We start from the raw sequence: 18975 nt of genomic DNA on the forward strand, positions 1-18975 counted from the left end.
CTGTTGCTATTGGTTTGGTTTATTTCAGCATCTCAATAAAAGCACAACTCGCTTGGGTGTCCCTCACGATTAAAGGAACCAGCTGTGGTGATGCCACGTCACGCACAACCATGATGGGAAAGCAAACGGATCAGGTACAACTGCTCCTACTCTGACCTGTATGGGTATGGCTTTGTCTTCTTCTCAACACACACTCTAGAACACTAGTTCTACTCTATACTTCATACTGTAAATGGCACCCCTAAATGGTTCTTTAAGCCATTTTGAAGGCTTCCAGTCCACTCTTAACCCATCAAAGGAAGGGTTAAGAGTGCAGGACAGCTCAGAAACTCAGTATGAAAACAGTGGTACGAGCTCCCTCTGGTCTGCAGTGACAAGCAAGAGGACAACGGCTCATGGCCGCTCAGTGCTAAGAACTTCTTGGGAGCGTTCTTAGAGCGCTCCTAAGAAGTTCTTTGCGCTTAAGAGCTTCTTAACGAATCTGGGAAACCCGGCCCCGGACTTTATGCTTGAATAAGCTTCCTTTGCATGTCTATCCAAAGTATCTCTTTCTGATTTCATGGCTCAGGCTGTTCAATGGCAATGCATTTGACCTGTATAAAAGGAGAGCAGCGCACACCTATTTTTTGCGAGGTGCTGGTCACGGTAGTCGTTACATTTGACCTTTACAAACAACTATCCAGCAAGAGGACAACACCATTTGCGCAAAATGACCAACTTCATCTCTGAGAGATTCAAGGACCATAGGCCCACTACATATAGGAGCCGTTGTACTGTATCACCTGTCAGCATCCAATCCCAAATAAGATAGATGATAAGGAAAATCTGTTCTGTGTGTGTGTGTGTGTGTGTGTGTGTGTGTGTGTGTGTGTGTGTGTCAAGAGGCCAATGTTTCAGCACAGAGAGTTCCCGATTAAGACATCCAAAGGAATGCAAGACTGGAGCTGACCAACACTTCACTGTGCACATTTTTGAGATGGTGATTCACCGGTGAAGTCCACTTGTTTAAATCAAAGAAGCAGTAGTGTTAGGAACATTTGAGTGTCTTTTGAAGTAACTGAACAAAACCTTAGAGAGATGGTCGCTTTTTGCATGTGTAAGTAAAAGTGAAGACTGTGCAGGATGCAGATATACATGTATCTCAAGTCAAAGTGAAAGCATAACCTCAGATTTGTACTCCTCCTTCGTCCATCACCTTGGTCACGTCTCACTTAGTGAGATGAGAAATCCAAACTGGAGTTCAAGGTAGCAGCTAGGAGCACAGAGACGCTGATGCTGCAAAGCTGGAGTCATTGGAAGGACACGGTAAGCTACTGCACCAGTGCCACTGGGGTGCACTGGTCTCTCCAGAACAACAGGCCCACAACTGTCAATATCTCAAATTGAATTTAGAACATTCAATGAATAGTCTCCTTGCTCAGCCCTCTGCAGCAACACAGAATTAAATTAGGAGGACTTACCATGAGCAAAAGGCAGGCCTATTTCTCAGGGTACTGTATATACTTGATGTAAAAAATAACTGATATAAATAATGATATCTATCATTGTCTATTACATAATAAAACTGGCATGGATCTAAGTGCACTTTCGATTTGACATTATACTGTAATGTTACTAAACATGTATGTTGTAATTGATGTTACTGAATCATACTCTGGAAAAGTGTGTTCTGGATCCTCCTCCATACTCCTCCCCATTCTGTTTTCAGCAACCCTGCTGAAAAAAAACAGCTGACCAGCTTAAGGTGTTTGCTGGTTGACCAGCTTGTTTGACCATCCTATGATGGTTGACCGACTAGACCAGCAAAACTCGTTTTTAGTTGGTGTTGCTGGTCTACATTGCTGGTTTTTGCTGGACATGCCAGCTTATGTTGGTCATTCTAGCAAATCAGCTTGACCATCTCGACAGGCTGGTCACCAGCATGACCATATTAAACCAGCTGTATCCCACACGACAGGCTGGTCACACCAGCATGACCAGCTTCCTCAGTTGGTCACACCAGCATGTCTAGCTGGTGGCCTAACCAGCTACACCAGCAAAGACCAGCAATAGCTGGAAGAAAACCAGCAAAGACCATCTAAAACCAGCTACCAGCATAAGCTGGTTTCTTGCTGTTTTTTTCAGCAGGGAAGACAGGAGGGGCAGCCTATACATATGCCTATATGTTAGAAGCTGGTGTGTTAACTCATGGGAAAATATGCTGCCTTTATGATCTGTGTACTATAGGCAGGCACCCCTCGCATGCTGTTGCGCTATGACGCAGCTGATGCCTGAACCCCCCCCCCCCCCCCCCCCCCCCCACCACCACCACCACACACCACCACCACCCCACCTCGAGATTACCGCCGAGGTACCAACAACCCCCTCTAACCCCCTCATTCATGTGCCTGGAGTATGAGCGATGTGATGGTTTTTTTTCACTCGTCTGGTGATGTGCGTAAGCTGCAAACCGGTCTGAGCGTGAGCGCTTGACTCTGTGTGAGGGAGGTGACCCTTGCAGAGAGGGAGTCCACAGGGGTCAGTAGAAAGTGAGAATAACCCGTAATTACACTGCATGATTGAATTTATGAGAGTACACGTGAGAAAGCGACATTGTTTTTTCACCAGTGCACCTACTTTATGGAGCCTCGCAAAGGCTCGATACAACATCATTTTTGATCAATTTGATAAGGCATTTAACTCAAGTCAGAAACCAAACCAGGAAAAGTAGAGTAGGCTATAACCTACCTCCCAAAACAATATGTTTATCTTGAATAACAATGCACTTAGTCACAGTCGCACACAGTCCACGATCCTGCTAGGTCAATTTTGTGGACTTGCATGTGTTTTCACATCCCTGCTATAAATCGCGAACAGAGCTCGCAGGTGTCCTCCGGTAAACTTGAGTTCTGATGCGTTTGGTTCGACTGTTTTGAGTTTATGCAATAACGGTCATCGTCAAAATAAAACAACCCCTAAGTTGCCTGCAGCGTCACTAAAGTGTCACCAAACTAAATGAGATATAGATCACAGAGCAACCCACGAACATGGAATAAAGCAGCGATAGCACTCCACAGACAATGACTCATCTTACCGTGGGTTGTTATGAAGATGCAGGTGAAGGGGAGGGGGGGATTAAAGTTATCCAAATTGCAGCGTGCCAAACGCGACATCGATTCGTTGTGCTCTCGGATTGTTTCTCTTCGTCTTCCAAGTCCTGAACTGTTCTGATGATTCGTTGGAAAGACAGAACCGGCAGATTATCACATCCCGGGGCGTGCGCACCTCCGCGCCTCACGGAAGCTCGAGCTGCTGTTTGAAATGCACCCGCTGGCTCATGCTTTCACTAGAGCGCGTGTGCGTCAAGGAGATGCTGCATCGACGGTAGCTATTAGACATTCCATTCCAGCTCCCGTGGACTTGCCTTGCAAACAGGCTCTGTGAAACATGTCAAGAACGTTTTATTTACAACCGGGGTCACCTCCAGAGAGATAAACTTTGCTATCCCTCAACCCCGTGCCTTTAAACCACCAGTTTAACTTCTTTTGCATATACTGTAAGTAATTACATAGATGAACCTTTTACTGATCAATGGTTGGTTAACCAAATGAAAGATCTCACTCGTCATGGTCAATATGAATTCATGCAGCTATGAGAGAAAATATAAACTTGAAAATGTAATTACAAATCACAAACTAGAAATGCAATTCCAAGGAATTACCAGTGCATGAAAATGCAAAAAAAAAATATAGATAGATAATGTAGATATGGCTACTAAGGTATAGCTAGGGTAAACATGGTGGTTGCATAGTTTAAAGAGAGTTGATAGTGTTTAGGTAGACATTTTAAAGCTTAAACATTCCTGTTCTAACTTAACTAATGATTTCTAAAAGGTATTCTAAAATGTTAACTATGCTAACAATGATAACCAGGTTGATTGGTTTACTTGGCTAATGATTTCTAGCAGTAATGCTAAAAATGTTAACTATGCTAACAATGCTAACTATGCTAACAATGCTAACCACGTTGATTAGCTAACTTAGCTAATAATTTTTAGCAGTTATGCTAAAAATGTTAACAATGTTAACTATGCTAACAATGCTAACCAGGTTGATTAGCTAACTTAACTAATCATTTTTAGCAGTTATGTTAAAAATGCTAACTATGCTAACAATGTTAACTATGCTAACCATGCTAACTAGCTAACTTGGTACTGAGGACTTTTATTTTGAAACATTTGTTGATGGGGTATCCATGGCTGCCACTATCAGGAATAAAGAAGTTACTGTAGCAAAATCATGTCGGTTGCTATGGAAACGGTCATAAACGCTTAATTTTGATGGTTGCTATGTTGGTTGCTAGGTGCATGGAGGTCTCATGTAGTTGACTGGAGGCATAGTTGATGATAACTGACAGTTGGAATGGTTGAACAGTTAAATAGTTGAGTAGTTTCAATGGTTAAATGATTTAATAGTGTATTATTGCAGTGAGGACTTTTATTTTGAAACAGTTGTGGAAAGAGGAAACAGTTAACAGGATATGTAGTCTTCACAGAGAGATTGGCTGTGTTCGAACTGCGTGCTAAATACTAGTCACATACTGATAATGACGTGAAGTAGCAAATAGTATGCAGTGTTTGGAAAATGTAATATTACCAAGGGGGCAGCGAACGTTCTGAGAGTGTAGACAGTATGGCGGCCACCATGCTAACGAGAAGACCGTGGCTAGCTGGCCATTCCATTGAATCCTATGGGGCGTAAGCGCCACTTTGACATTAAATTACGTTAGAGCTGAAGCGTTTTAAGCCTTTATATGAACATTTTCTATTGTCGGGGTACATACTACATTGTGAAATTGACATAATAATCTCGTAACGGTCTTATCGGCTGAGTAATTAACGTTTTTCCGAAGTCAATGCTAAAGTGTTAAAGGCGCATGCGTCCAGCGAGAGTAAAGCGTCGCCATAGGTCAGACTCGGTCAGACTACGTGCCTACGTCACATGTACGACAACTGAGCCTGCGCAGGAGACCTATGACGGAATAAGAAGACCTAAAAAAACCGTTGAAATTTGCTTCCTCGGTCTCTGCTGCCGTCTACGTGATAGCTCTGTCCATATCTTTTACTGTCTATGAATATTACCAGTACACAAAAGTTTCCCGGATGTTATACTGATGGGATACTGCATCCCATAATGCATAGCGATTGTTTCCAGCTTCAGAAAATTTCAGTAACAATGGCGGACAGCGAAGGGACAAGTATGGCAAAAACCGGAGATGAAGAGCACAAATGTGAGTATTAGTTGGGTGTTTTGGTATGGAATGTTTCGTGGCTTATGTTATTGTGGAAGTTTTATTACTGTAGAGCTGTATTTGTGTATGTGCAAGTGAATAAATAGCCCAACTTAACCAAAGCTAACGTAAACTAACTGGCGCTCAATGGAAATGAATGGTAGAAACCTGTTAGCTTGCTAAGTCGCTAAATAGCATGACGATTTTCTAGCCTCTAGGTAACGTCGTCATTCACATTAACGAGAGCAATGTTTATTTATAGCCTAGTTATCGTTATGGTTATCATTCTTGGTGTGAACGGCCCTTATCTCCTAAGTATTCTGTCAGTTATAACTGACAGAACTCTATTCGTACTTTTAAAAAAATAAGTTTAATTTACAAAAGTGTAATGTGAAAATCTTTGATAGCTAAGTTGCTTTGGTATCTACTGAGAAATGAGCACCTGGTTCAAAACAGTTCCCAGTTTAAGCCTACTGCTCTTTGATAAGTGATATCATAGCCGGATTTGGGTATAACCAGAGAATGTCTAGGGCTCTGGTATAGCCTAATGATGGAAAATAAAATGGTAATGGCAGAAAATAATTTTCTCCTTACTAATATTTGATTTTAAATGAGTGTTTATAAGAAACTGTCTAAGATGGTAAAAGATGTAACCTCTATCTCTAGGACTGGCACAACGTCATGCACAGTGGTCTTGGGAACATCGGAGGCTTCTGCAACAACCCTGTAGGAGGTGGCACTGGATAACCAATACTGAATGATGACAACCTCCAGTCTCTCCCCCAGCCTCCATCACAGTCCACTTCAAGTGTGTCCACAAGGGCATTGACAGAAGTCGTTCTTCAGATCCACATCTCCAAAGAGGAGACGGACAATAGATAGAATAGTGTTGCCATTCAGTTAGCAATATTGTCCCCTGGGGTCATTCTGAGAGAATGTGCACTTGTTGTTTTTCTTGATGTTAAAGTTCAGACATTTTAATCAATTGAAAGTATTTTGTTCAATGTTTAGTGTCATTTGTAAGGTAACTGTCATACAGTGGTCGTTATGGGATTATCAATTGTCAGTGTAGCACAGTTACATTTACTTAATTTCACATTTCACTTAGTTGCAAACCCAAGTCTTGCCAATAATGACACCTTTTTGATCCATTAACCATGGTTGCATACGCCTTCATAAGAAAAGACAACTGTGGGCTACAATATTGTTAGTTTCTCTAGGCATATTGGTCTAATCACTCTGAATTCCTGCTGAAGAACGAGATTAAAGACCATCAGTATTGCAGACCTTCTTCTCCTTGCTTGTTTGTTGGCTCTCACCACAGAGAGGTAGCCTAAGACATATCAAAACGGTAGGACACACAGAAGTGCTACTCTCTCCACTGATCAACACTAGAGAAATGTTTTATGAACATTGTTGGCACTCTGATGGCAGCACAACAATAATTTTATAACACACTTACCTGATTTCACAGCTTGTGCATCCTCTTAGCCTAACTCTTATAACTTTTGTATCAATTCATAGTATTCTTTTCTGTTATTTAAATTCCATTATATCCTAATAAGCTTAGGTGATTTTATTTATCCATAAACATATTATATATGAAACATCACACAGAGATTCTTCATGGGTAGGCTATGCTTTCTCCAGATGTCCAGACTCCAGTGTAGCCCAAAAGCTGGCTGATTTGATAAGTAAACAGAACAATCCTCCTGCCATGTCAAGTTTATTTATAGGCTATAGCCCATTTCATGCAACGTGCTTTACATAAACAAAAGCAAACTTGTGATGTTCTAAATTTCCAAGAACGCTAGAATTGAAATGCAATGATTAATGCATTTCAGCTTAACTCGTTTCCCACTGCAGTCTTATACAAATGAATGAGGTAGTTCGACTAATTGCCAATACGTTTTTCTTGCAAGTAGGTGGCGGTGCGTGCTTTAGGCTGTAGATGCATCACTGTATAAAATGCCTATATCTGGACACAACTAGACTGGAGGAACATGCTCAGTAGCCTACTCCACATTTAGATTCGCTTCGTTTAGCAACGAACACAAATCATTATAGCCTGAGCATGTGTCACTAACGGGATAAACGTGAAGAATTCCCCAAAATATCAGACGTAATTGCGCTCACTTTAAATTGATTAGTTTAGACAGTTTCTTCAAGTCTACCTCAAAATAGGCTACTCGGAACAGAACACATAGCCTAACAACTATAACATGGTATTGATTAAAATCTACGTTGAGCTCTCTAGAATGCATTGCGGTATTGCGTTAAAATGACCAACGTCACCGTAAGCTTGCTCACTTGATTTTACTAATCCATCAGCTGTTTTCCACAGGTGCATCAGATACGCTAGCGATGGTAAAGGTCACAGACTAGTCGACCAAAAATGCTGACAAAGTTGGTATGGCTAAACGCTTTGTTGCGGTGCTGACTAAACTTATGAATAGAGTTCTGACAGTTATACAGAACACTAAGGAGAGGGTCGTTCACACCAAGAACGATAACTAATAATTAAGCGAACACTGGTAAATGTTAATAACGACGTTAACAAGAGCTAGACAAGCTTGATGCTTCGACTTAGCTTTCTAATATCATTCATTTCCATTGAACGCCAGCTAGTTCATGTTAACTTTGGATAAGCTGGGCTATTTCACTTGCACATGAACACAAGTAGCCTAGGCTACTCAAACTTCCACAATAACAGAAGCCACCAAACGTTCCATACCAAAACACCCAAACAATAATCACATTTGTATTCTTAATCTTCGCCTCCGGTTTGCCATAGGCTTGTCCTTTCGCTGTCTGCCAGCGTTGTTGATTTTTTCTGAAACTGGAAATAATCGCTATGCATTATGGGATGCAGTATCTGAGTAGTGAGCATCATTGGTACACTGAGGATTTTGCCACCATTAGTACAACATCCTGGGAACTTTTGCATACTGGTAAAATCTAATTTTTCTGCTCGCTAGGTTCACGTCAGTATCAGTATGCGACTAGTACTTACCACCCATTTCAAACAGTGATTTAGTACGCTGTGCTGCTGGTGACGGCTACTGCGTACTGGGGTGGGGGGCGTAGTGTGCAGTACACAGTGTATACTTGACCAGTATGCAGTATGTAGTACTTAGCACAAAATTTCGAACACAGCCATTGTATGCTTAAAGCCTGAGAGAGAGAGGCCTGCTGCAGGTGGGGCTGGCCACCTGGCATGAGATTCTAATTGCTTAATGATCCGATTGTGATGTCATAGAGGCCAATGTTAAGTCTATGGGGAAATTTGTAATAGTTTTTAATTTATAGTTTAAAAAGTATAAAAGTTACAAAGTTGAAAAATACTTAGCAGCCTTCCCCTATTTAAGACCTACGTTGCGACGTTTGAATGAAGTTTCTAAGTTAAACGGTTCAAGCTGAATAGAAAAAATGAATTTGATCAGCGGAATAATAAGAAGAAGAAGAAGCCTTGGAAGAACAGTACAGTGCATTTTCATGCACTGTAATTACAACTAGAAATGCAATTCCAAGGAATTACCAGTGCATGAAATGCAAAAATAGATAGATAATGTAGATATGGTTACTAAGGTGTAGCTAGGGTAAACATGGTGGTTGCATAGTTTACAGAGAGTTGATAGTGTGAAGGTAGACAGTTTAAAGCTGAAACATTCCCAGTTCTAACTTAACTAATGATTACTATCCATGTTAAAATGTTAACTATGGTAACAATGATAACCAGGTTGATTGGTTAACTTAGCTACTGATTTCATGCAGTAATGGTAAAAATGTTAACTATGCTAACTATGCTCACAGTGCTAACCAGGTTGATTAGCTAACTTAGCTAATGATTTCTAGCAGTTATGCTAAAAATGCTAGCTATACTAACAATGCTAACTATGGTAGCAATGCTAACTTAAACTAACAATGCTAACCAGGTTGATTAGCTAACTTAACTGATGATTTCTAGAAATAATGCTAAAAATGCTAACCAGGTTGATTAGCTAACTAAGTTGATGTTTTTTTTTGCAGTTATGCTAAAAATGTTAACAATGTTAACTATGCTAACCATGCTAACTAGCTAACTTGCTAGTGAGGACTTTTATTTTGAAACATTTGTTGCTAGGGTATCCATGGTGGCCACTATCAGGAAACAATAAGTTACTGCAGTATAATCATGTTGGTTGCTATGGAAACGGTCATAAACGCTTAATTTTAATGGTTGATATGTTGGTTGCTAGGTACATGGAGTTTTAGTTGACTGGAAGCATAGTTGATAACTGACAGTTGGAATGGTTGAACAGTTAAATAGTTGAGTAGTTACAATGGTTAAATGCTTTAATAGTGTATTATTGCAGTGAGGACCTTTATTTTGAAACAGTTGTGGACAGAGGAAGTAGTGAAACAGGATCTGTAGTCTTAATGAGATTGTATGCTTAAAGCCTGAGACAGAAGATGCCTCTCATATAGCGTTTACGCGTCCTCTCTCGCTCCTCGATCCTCACTGATCTACATAAAGAATGATGGAGCGGCAACAATGGGATAGTCTAGCCCTTCTTCTATCTTTCTTTATGTAGATCATTGAGGATCGAGGAGCGAGGGAGGACATATAAACGCTGCTTGAGAGGCACCCACAGTAAATACTTTAAAAGTTGAATGTAGATAGTCTAATTAATGTTGATAGACAGAATGTTTCATGGATGCTGAGAGGCAGATTGTTTAATAGATATTGATTGACAGTTTAATGGGTGGATGAGTGAATGGTCTGAAGAAGATGAATGGATAGAAGGTTGGATGGAATGTGCCTTATATTCTTGTTAAGAGAGACACTGATACAGCTCTCTGAGAGTAGTTGATACAGGTGTAATCAATCATCACTGTTGATAGACAGTTTAATGGGTGGATGAGTGAATGGTCTGAAGAAGATGAATGGATAGAAAGTTGGATGGAATGTGCCTTATATTCTTGTAGAGTGGAGAGACACAGCTCTCTACTGAGAGTAGTGGATACAGATACAGGTGTAATCAATTTAACTGGCTAGTCTTAAGAGAGCCAGAGTGTAAGCCTGAGACAGAGTAGATTGTTTAAAAGTTGAATGTAGATAGTCTAATTAATGTTGATAGACAGAGAGTTTAATGGATGTTGATAGGCAGATTGTTTAATAGATGTTGATAGACAGTTTAATGGGTGGATGAGTGAATGGTCTGAAGAAGATGAATTGATAGAAAGTTGGATGGAATGTGCCTTATATTCTTGTAGAGTGGAGAGACACAGCTCTCTACTGGGAGTAGTGGATACAGATACAGGTGTAATCAATTCAACTGGCTAGTCTTAAGAGAGCCAGCCTGAGACAGAGTAGATTGTTTAAAAGTTGAATGTAGATCGTCTAATTGATGTTGATAGGCAGACTGTTTAGAATGGGTGGATGAGTGAATGGTTTGAAGAAGATGAATGGATAGAAAGTTGGATGGAATTAGGAAGACTTATGTTGATACAGTTGATACAGGGGAACAGAAAATGTAGTCTCAAGAGCCTGAGAGAGAGAGAGAGCTGCTGCACCTGGACTGGCCACCTGGCGTAACATTCTAATTGCTGCCGTGATGTCATAATGAGCAATGTTAAGTCTATGGGGACATTTTTAATAGTTTTTAATTCATAGTTTAAAAAGTATAAAAGTTACAAAGTTGAAAAATATATTCCACAGGTCTCCTAAGTAAGACCTACGTAGCAAAGTTTGAATCAAGTTTCTACGTTAAACGGTTCAAGCTGAATTGCGAGCGTTAGAAGAAGTAGTGGAATAATAATAAGAAGCCTAGGAAGAACAGTACAGTGCATTTTCATGCACTGTAATTATGACCTAAGTATATAGACTATATGTTATGAAGGAGAAACAGCTCTGCTTCAGTGTTAACTGCCACTGTTGTGCAGGGATATGAAGCTCTTTAATTATAATGCTGCTTATCTGTACGCTTTCTATTCTTTTGATGACATATAGCTGATTTATGGAGTTGTCTGGAAGCCCATAAAAAGGTGACTTCACCCAGGGCAGCGAGCCAAGGCAAACTCAGCTGTGTGTGCCTGAGCCTGAGCATTGTTTCTGGGTAGCTCTGACCAAACCTTATCATTTCCCCTTTTCATTATTGCCAGGCCTTATAATCATTCTCAACCACCATATAAAAATAATGTCTGAGTAGGAAAGCCATTTATCCAATGTGATGAAACATCATTGTGTAAATGTGTGTTTCAACTTATTCTCTTTATTTGTATTTAATTCCGAAACAAACATGTGATCTCAAACTATTTTGAGCACTTGTTGATAGAGGACTATTTAAAGTCTTACTCGTAGTTGCATAATCAAAAGCATTTTCTCCTTGTTGAGACTGGTAGGAGGTGTGATGGCGTATAACATTTTGGAGAGGTATTTATCTGTGTGATGTTTCGGATTCATAAGCACTCCACAGGGAGCGATGAGCACCCTGTTATCAGCGGATAATGGTTGTCGTTTTTCCCCCTCGTTGAGAAGATGAAGCATGTCTCGAGTTTCGCTTTTGATTCTCTCACACTGTCAGACAGAAAGCCACAATGATGTATAATTAGCGGGTTAGCAGGCAGGCAGGGCCTAAGAATACAGTATCTGCCTGTGATACAGTAATACAGACGGCAATATTTACATCTGAGAGGTACGGGGTCGAGAGAGAGAGAGAGCAGCAGATGATACACTTGGCGCGGATCTTTCGCTTGGCCATCAAACCAGGAGGCAGAGCGGCCAGGCCAGACGGCCCACGGAGAGATTCAAGGGGAAGCAGCACAATGAGGCCGCTCACAGAGCTGAAACCGCCAACAAATGCTGTATTGTCAAAAGACTTTTTTTTAAATTATTATTGTGTTGGAGGAAGAGCCTCCGCAAAGTGCAGAGACACACACACACACACACACACACACACACACACACACACACACAGAGACAGAAGGATGTTTCAAGCCATGAGCATGGGACATGTGTATGGACATGGGTAGGGTTCTAGGGGTGCTACTGTATATAGAACCATGCGGGCTTTAAAGAACTCTCAGGGGTTCCTTTGATGGATCCTTCAAAATGGTTTAAAGAACCATTTAAAGGTGCCATATATGAAGCATGGTTTTGGGTTCTATGTAGCACCTTTTTTTTCTATGACTGTACATTCATTGTAAAGTATTATTTAACATTCATTTTCACCTGGGACACCAAAGACTGTGTGTAATTCTGCATATGAATCACAGAAGAAGCGTTCTCCAAAGCACTCAAGAACATGGTGTAGTGAAAACCCACATAAGTAACTCTCCTTCAGACCTCACTATGATTATACTGTCCTGTCAAAACAGAACAGTTTACTTAATATGTGTAATCACTTGGTATCAAACCCATAACCTACCGAGCAATCCACTTCTCATGTTGAAAACTAATTCATAACATATGTGCAAATGACCAAAACACATTATGATGTTTCATATATTTTTGTTTCATACATACAAATGTGAGGTACATACTGTATTTGTTTATCTTTATGCAGTATAGACCACTCAATATGTCAGAGCCTTGTGTACAGTATAATTGCACCTCAAGGTGACATTTTCAAGCTTAGTGGTCAGAACACTTCCCGGTACTGTACATCACTGAGAAAACAGTTTCCTTGGGAGGGGTCCAGTTTTAACAATTCCAAAAATGGTTAACAGATAGTGTATAATTTTTGTTGTTAAAAAGTTGTTTCTAAACATTCACTAGTAAACAACTACCAATATAGGCTATGGATAGACAGATATTTTGTACGTAATATACAATTCTTTACTGTAACCTAGTGCTTTGACAGTGCTTCCACACACAGTGACCTGACCAAATTAGGATATAGCCTTATGGTGTGGGCCATAGCACAATCAAAGTTGGTAACATTAACCTGTGACACAAGCTGCCTTCATGCACTTGGACACACTGGAAATGTTTCACCTCAAAGTCCTGAAGCATATATTAGGCCCACTCTGGTGAGGGGTGTGGTCTCTGTGCATTCTTCTGCCATCTGTGGTGTAGAAGGGAAGCCCCTCTCTGTTCTCTTGCCTCAGAGAGCCTCAGACATCATTTATCACCCCAGCTCACCTGCCCCCCCCCAGCCGGCTAAGCCTCCCCTGCTTTGAAGGGGAGAGATACGGGATCTTTGGAAACATGAGAGCACACACACACACACACACACACACACACACACACACACACACACACACACACACACATACACACACACGCACACACACAATAACACAGAGGGGAAAAAAAGATAAATTATACTGATGATAAATTAATGTCACAATAAGGTCATTGATTTAGCAGACCTGCGTGGAACAAAGAACGAGAACTCAACTGCTATTGAGATGAATGTAACTGGGCTGTTTTTCCATTGCCTTCAGCTGCGTGTGTTGAAGTTTGGCTTTACAGCCCAATTGGGTGCTGACAGATAGACACAGTATCAACTCTCCTTTGGGAACACGGATAACAGCCATCTATCCCCCTTCATTCCAAGCAAACAAACGCGTTATAAATGAGTAAGAATTGATGTACAATTGGTAGTGCACTGAGAGCCAGATAGGCTAATTGTGTTTGACAGCTTTCTTGAGTAGGCCTACGATGTGTAAAAAAGGCATGTTACTGTCCATGTTACAACATTGTCCATCTCACAATTATTTATATCGGACATTTTTTAAACATCTTTTTATCATTTAAATGTTGGTTGTATTGTTGGTTCTATAGGATTTAAGGAAGAAGCCTGGCAGACCTTATCAGGATGTGTGTTGCAGAGTGAGTTTCTATCCCAACCAGATTGAGAGTCAGCAGCCAGCAAACATGCAACAGTAGGCCTACATTAGCCTACATATCAAAAACTCTAGCCTACATTTTATTGAGGTGATAGTCTGCACAGGCCTCTAGACTACATGATGCTATATCAGTCCAGATCTTGGCAGGGATCAGCGCTGTTTCAGCGTTTTATAGCCTAGCAATGTATTTTATCGAGTAATTGTCAAAGAATCATTATACTAAAAGCAATCTGTGTGGCACTAAAGGAGGAACAGTATAATCCTACAAACCTTCATTAATATCACATGGGCAACAATTGAGCACAAAATGTATTGCTTTCTCAACATCAGTTTCTCGCAAGAGCCCAGTATAAACCATAGTCAACATGAATTGTATTCTGTGAATGTGTGACACCAAAAGTTGAGGCCAAGTCAGGCCAATATACTTGTAATATCTGCCATCTTGTGTTCAAAACAGGAACATCATGCTGCGTCTCAAGGACTTAGTAAATGCCTGCCTCATAGACTATTACCATGCAAATTGCGGCCATATCACACCTGTCTCTTTAGCGATACATGTTATTACTGTAAGCTACATGTTGTTTGTTAGTCTGTTACTGTTCTTGTCTGTTTTAGGATCGCACGAAATTCTGAAGTATGAGGGTGACTGGTGACGCATAGCCTACTACGTCTTCTGTTCAAGCAGGAAGTGTTGAAATGGCATTTGCTGACGTACGATTGCGATCCTGCCTCTTTTTAAAGACTTTATAAAATTGTGAACGTAGAAGCCTAGGCTACTTTACTCTATATAACCTAGTTCAACAGTTATTCAGTTTAACAATAGACAGCGAAGACTACGCAGTCCAGGTGTTGGAAGGCTACTGAACATAGCAATTCTTTCCACAAAGAATTTTCTTTAATGTGCTATGGTTGCGACATGTGTGTAATCAATACAGCAATACAGCAATACGAGTATTTTCATACAGTAATTTATTTACAGTGATGGCGGGAAATCCTAAAATTGTGGTATTGGGAGCCGGGGTTGCTGGAATAGGAGCAGCCACCAAACTGCTGAGTCTGGGATTGAAAGATGTGACAATAATTGAGGCATCTGGAGTGGCTGGAGGGAGAATAGCTAAGGCATTTCTTGGTGAGTAGCCTATGTTAACAATTCAGTTATGTTCACCTAATGTAAAGGAAGTCCATTTATAAGACAATTTGAATCAGAAATGATCCTTTTAGCATAAGTTATTTCCCTTCCACAACAACAAGTTTCCCTTCTGCATTTCAATTCCTGTCAGCAAAAATGTGATAAAAAGTGATATCACATGATATGTCCAACATCATGTAGGCTATTACAAATAGTTCTTCCATGGAATATCAAACGTTTTATAAGATCTCTTCAAAAACTCTATGTATGGATCATAATTGTATATACTGTATCCCATTCTGCTCTATTCTAGGCTATTCTAGTCTTGTCTGATTTGCTCTATTCGGTTGAATTATATTCTGTTTTCTACAGACAAGTCCTGGGTGGATACAGGAGCTCAGTGGATCCACGGAGCGACAGAGGCGAACCCAGTGTACTCTCTGCTGCGGCAGCAGGGCCTGTTGCAGGATGTGGTGACAGAGGAGGGCACTGAGCTTGTGTTCCACAGCAAGGGACACAGAGTCAACGAGGACCTGTACAACCGTGTGTGTGAGGCTGGGGAGGGCATCTGGAGACATCAACGCCGGGGGAACCCTGGGAAGAACATCGGTGACTACTACGCTGAGAAATCTCTTGGTCTAGTCAATAACTTGAGTATTGGCGGAGAGGCTGAACAAGAAGATATACGGAACATTCTGTCTCTGGTGTGTAAGAGCCTGATGATAGACGTTGGTGCGCATGCCCTCAACAATGTGTCGCTTGACTCTTGGCAGTACTACACCTATATGGGTGAGGACCTCAACGTTGAGGGGTGAGTAAAATCTTTAGGACGTTTATTTTACATCCGATTTTATGTTGATTAAAGTAACAAGGCTTGTACCTAAGATGTATGTTTGTGACACAGGAAAATGTTTCTCTTGCCTGAAAAACTTTTGGAAGACTTCCCTAAGGAAAGGCTGCTGCTGAATAAAGCTGTGATGAAGATCAACTGGGATGGCGGTTTCAGTGGGCATGAGAGTCGCATCTACCCTGTCTGCATTGAGTGTGCAAATGGGGAGAAGTTTCTTTGTGATCATGTGGTGGTTACCATCTCACTTGGTAAGACAAATGTTTACGAGTTACCTCATTTGCTTTAATGGGCGGTAGTGTAGTGGTTAAGGGGCTGGGCTAGTATGCAGTAGCCTGAAAGTTGTTGGTTCAACTGTTGTACCCTTGAGCAAGGCACAGTTGCTCTGGGGACAATGTAATCCCTTGTAATATATTTGACAAGTCACTTTGGATAAAACAGTGTCTGCTAAAAGTAATGCTTCAGAGCTTCCTGAGTGGTTGTCATGTTAGGGTGACATGTTGCATATACTGTCAAATTAGTTTCATGACTTCAGTGACATCCAATTTCTTTCTTTGACTTCAACCAGAGAGGGTTAAAGCGGAGTAATTAAGGATCTTTGCTTCAACAGGCTGCTTGAAATCCGCACCACCAACCATGTTTGACCCTCAGCTCCCAGAGGACAAGAGGGAGACCATAGAGAAACTAGCCTTTGGCTGCATCAACAAGATCTTCCTGCAGTATGAGGAGCCCTTTTGGGAAAAGGACGCGGAGAGCATCAGCCTAGTGTGGGAGAATGAGACTCCAGCTTCCCTATCCACAGATGCCACCCAGTGGCAGAGGAATATACCGTTTTTCACAGTCATGAGACCAAAGGAGAAGTAAGTGTGTGGGTTACAATATTAAGAAATCTTATTTGAAATTCAGAAAGAATTTGAAATCTCAGATGCTACTTATGCTTTAAGGTTTGGTCATGTTTTGATTGGCTGGTGCTCGGGGAACGTGGCACGGCATGTTGAAACTTTAACGGAGGCCCAACTCTCTACAGCCCTCACCTATAACTTCAGGATGTTCATGAGTAAGCATAACAAAACGGCACAATGCACAGCTTTTCAGATAACAGTGTCACATACAGCATTTTTGACATAGTTATATTTTATGTCTGCAAAACTCCCCGGGCCTCTGATATTATCATCAGTAAATAATTGGCTGGAAATTTGGTCAACTATCCCCACCTCCCCTTGGTGTGTTTAAGGGTGTGTGTTTTGTTTTTCCAGTCTGTCTGGGGAAGTAAACAAGAACTGTTTACAGCTTAACTTAATGCTGACAGTGTATTTAACATATTACAGAGAAATGTAGTCACTTTGGAAAACAAAAACAACTCACAGAAAGTTATTTTATTTTGAAATCTCTGATCAGAAAAAAACAGAACACATTTGGCCAACTATCATGATAACTGTTATGTGTATGGAGTTATAACAGTTATAAACCAAAGCATGTCTTTCTCAGATAACCCTGGCATTCCTTGCCCTAAGAGGGTTTTACGGACACAATGGCATAGTGAGGCATTTATTAAAGGTGCATACAGCTATATCCCAGCTGACGTGGATGCTGTGATCATGGACAAGTTGGCTCTTCCCTTGTCAAGCAGGAAAAACACCACAGAGGTAAATGCAATAACAATTAATGCCTGTCAATAGCAATGATGCCTGTGACTAAAACTGTGCTTCTGAATGAATTCTCTCTCTCTCTCTCTCTCTCTCTCTCTCTCTCTCTCTCTCTCTCTCTCTCTCTCTCAGGATCTGCAAGTACTCTTTGCTGGGGAGGCCACAATGAAAAACATGTATGGAACAGTGCAGGGGGCTCTGCTCTCTGGCCACAGGGAGGCAGAGAGGCTGTCTCTGCATTATGGAAGACCAGCACCGGCATCAACTCCATCTTCGTCTCCTCTGGAAACATAGCTGCTCCCGTTCACATATAGTTCACATAGGAGACAATAAAAAGAAAAATACAAAACAGTATGTCTTTCCTTATGACCTTTCAGGAAATCCTTTTAACAAAATGGCGGAGACATTTGAATGATGGTAATTCAAATAAGGCTCCCAAAATTCTTTTGATTTGGAGTGTTCTGCTGCTTTAAATAAAAAGCCTTCAGACAGACATTGTTGGACAGTCGGGCAGGTTGTGTTACATTTGTCTTGTGTTTGAAATAAATACAGCCAGTGTATGCAAAACACACAGTAGTGCTTTATGTTGATTAAACTGCATGCTATTGTGCATTAATTATTACTTGCTCACATCATGTTTGATAATTGTTTCACACTTTTTTTTACACCGATATGTAGGCCTAATGCCAAACTGTCATGTGACAAATGAAGACATCATTGAAGGCCAACAATCACATTTATTGGCATTTCTTCAACAAATATAAAACACTACTGTGTTCTGTGCATACACCACCTGCATACAAGGTACAGTTTTAAGTGGGCCTAAACAAGCCTCAAATGTATCAACTCAAGTTCATTTGTATTACAGTGAGAGTGATATGATGTATTGGCGTCTCTGAATGCTCTTGCCAGAGATCCCGATGAGGAGTGCATTACAATAGTCCAGCCTGGAGGAGACAAAGACGTGGATGAGCTTCTCTGCATCGCCCAGGGTGAGAGTTGGACGGAGTTTGGCGATGCAGAGAAGCTCATCCACGCATTTAATTGTGTCCTCCAGACTGGACTATTTGAGCTCTGGCTCACCAGATCATGCATAGTTTAACGTAGGTTAATGTCCTTTCTGTACATGGCATATTCCATTTTTTTCTCCTGATTTAGTCAGAATACATCTTACTGTAAGGATTACTCTGAGGTAGGCTATGATTTGTTGATATCATGATTAAAAGAAATTCAGAAAAATATAACAAAAT

At 40.9% G+C, this 18975-nt stretch overlaps 2 protein-coding genes and 1 long non-coding RNA gene across 4 annotated transcripts in view; 2 read left to right on the top strand and 1 right to left on the bottom strand.

The window, feature by feature from the left end:
* LOC134102253 (breast cancer anti-estrogen resistance protein 3 homolog) overlaps positions 1 to 3159 on the bottom strand; it is a 97125-nt gene extending 93966 nt beyond the window's left edge. Inside the window, exon 1 of the mRNA XM_062556303.1 lies at positions 3074 to 3159. The gene's annotated coding sequence lies outside the window, so the exon portion shown is untranslated. The remainder of the gene's footprint in view (positions 1 to 3073) is intronic.
* A 1963-nt stretch (positions 3160 to 5122) lies between these two features.
* On the top strand, positions 5123 to 6554 carry LOC134102210 (uncharacterized). Its single transcript, XR_009941496.1, has 2 exons — positions 5123 to 5268; positions 5935 to 6554. It is a non-coding gene; the product is annotated as an uncharacterized LOC134102210 (long non-coding RNA).
* Positions 6555 to 14891: 8337 nt separating this feature from the next.
* On the top strand, positions 14892 to 18200 carry paox1 (polyamine oxidase (exo-N4-amino) 1). Of its 2 annotated transcripts, none has more exons than XM_062557026.1 (7): positions 14892 to 15232; positions 15605 to 16043; positions 16137 to 16330; positions 16690 to 16939; positions 17024 to 17136; positions 17568 to 17725; positions 17858 to 18200. In XM_062557026.1, the coding sequence occupies exons 1-7, from the start codon at positions 15085 to 15087 to the stop codon at positions 18017 to 18019; spliced, it is 1464 nt and encodes a 487-aa protein (XP_062413010.1). In that variant the 5' UTR covers positions 14892 to 15084; the 3' UTR covers positions 18020 to 18200. The 2 variants fall into 2 exon arrangements, with proteins under 2 accessions (XP_062413010.1, XP_062413011.1); XM_062557027.1 differs by lacking the exon at positions 14892 to 15232 and adding an exon at positions 15436 to 15497.
* Positions 18201 to 18975: the final 775 nt, after the last annotated feature.

The sequence above is a fragment of the Sardina pilchardus genome, chromosome 15, assembly GCF_963854185.1.
Source record: "Sardina pilchardus chromosome 15, fSarPil1.1, whole genome shotgun sequence".
Taxonomy (NCBI): domain Eukaryota; kingdom Metazoa; phylum Chordata; class Actinopteri; order Clupeiformes; family Clupeidae; genus Sardina; species Sardina pilchardus.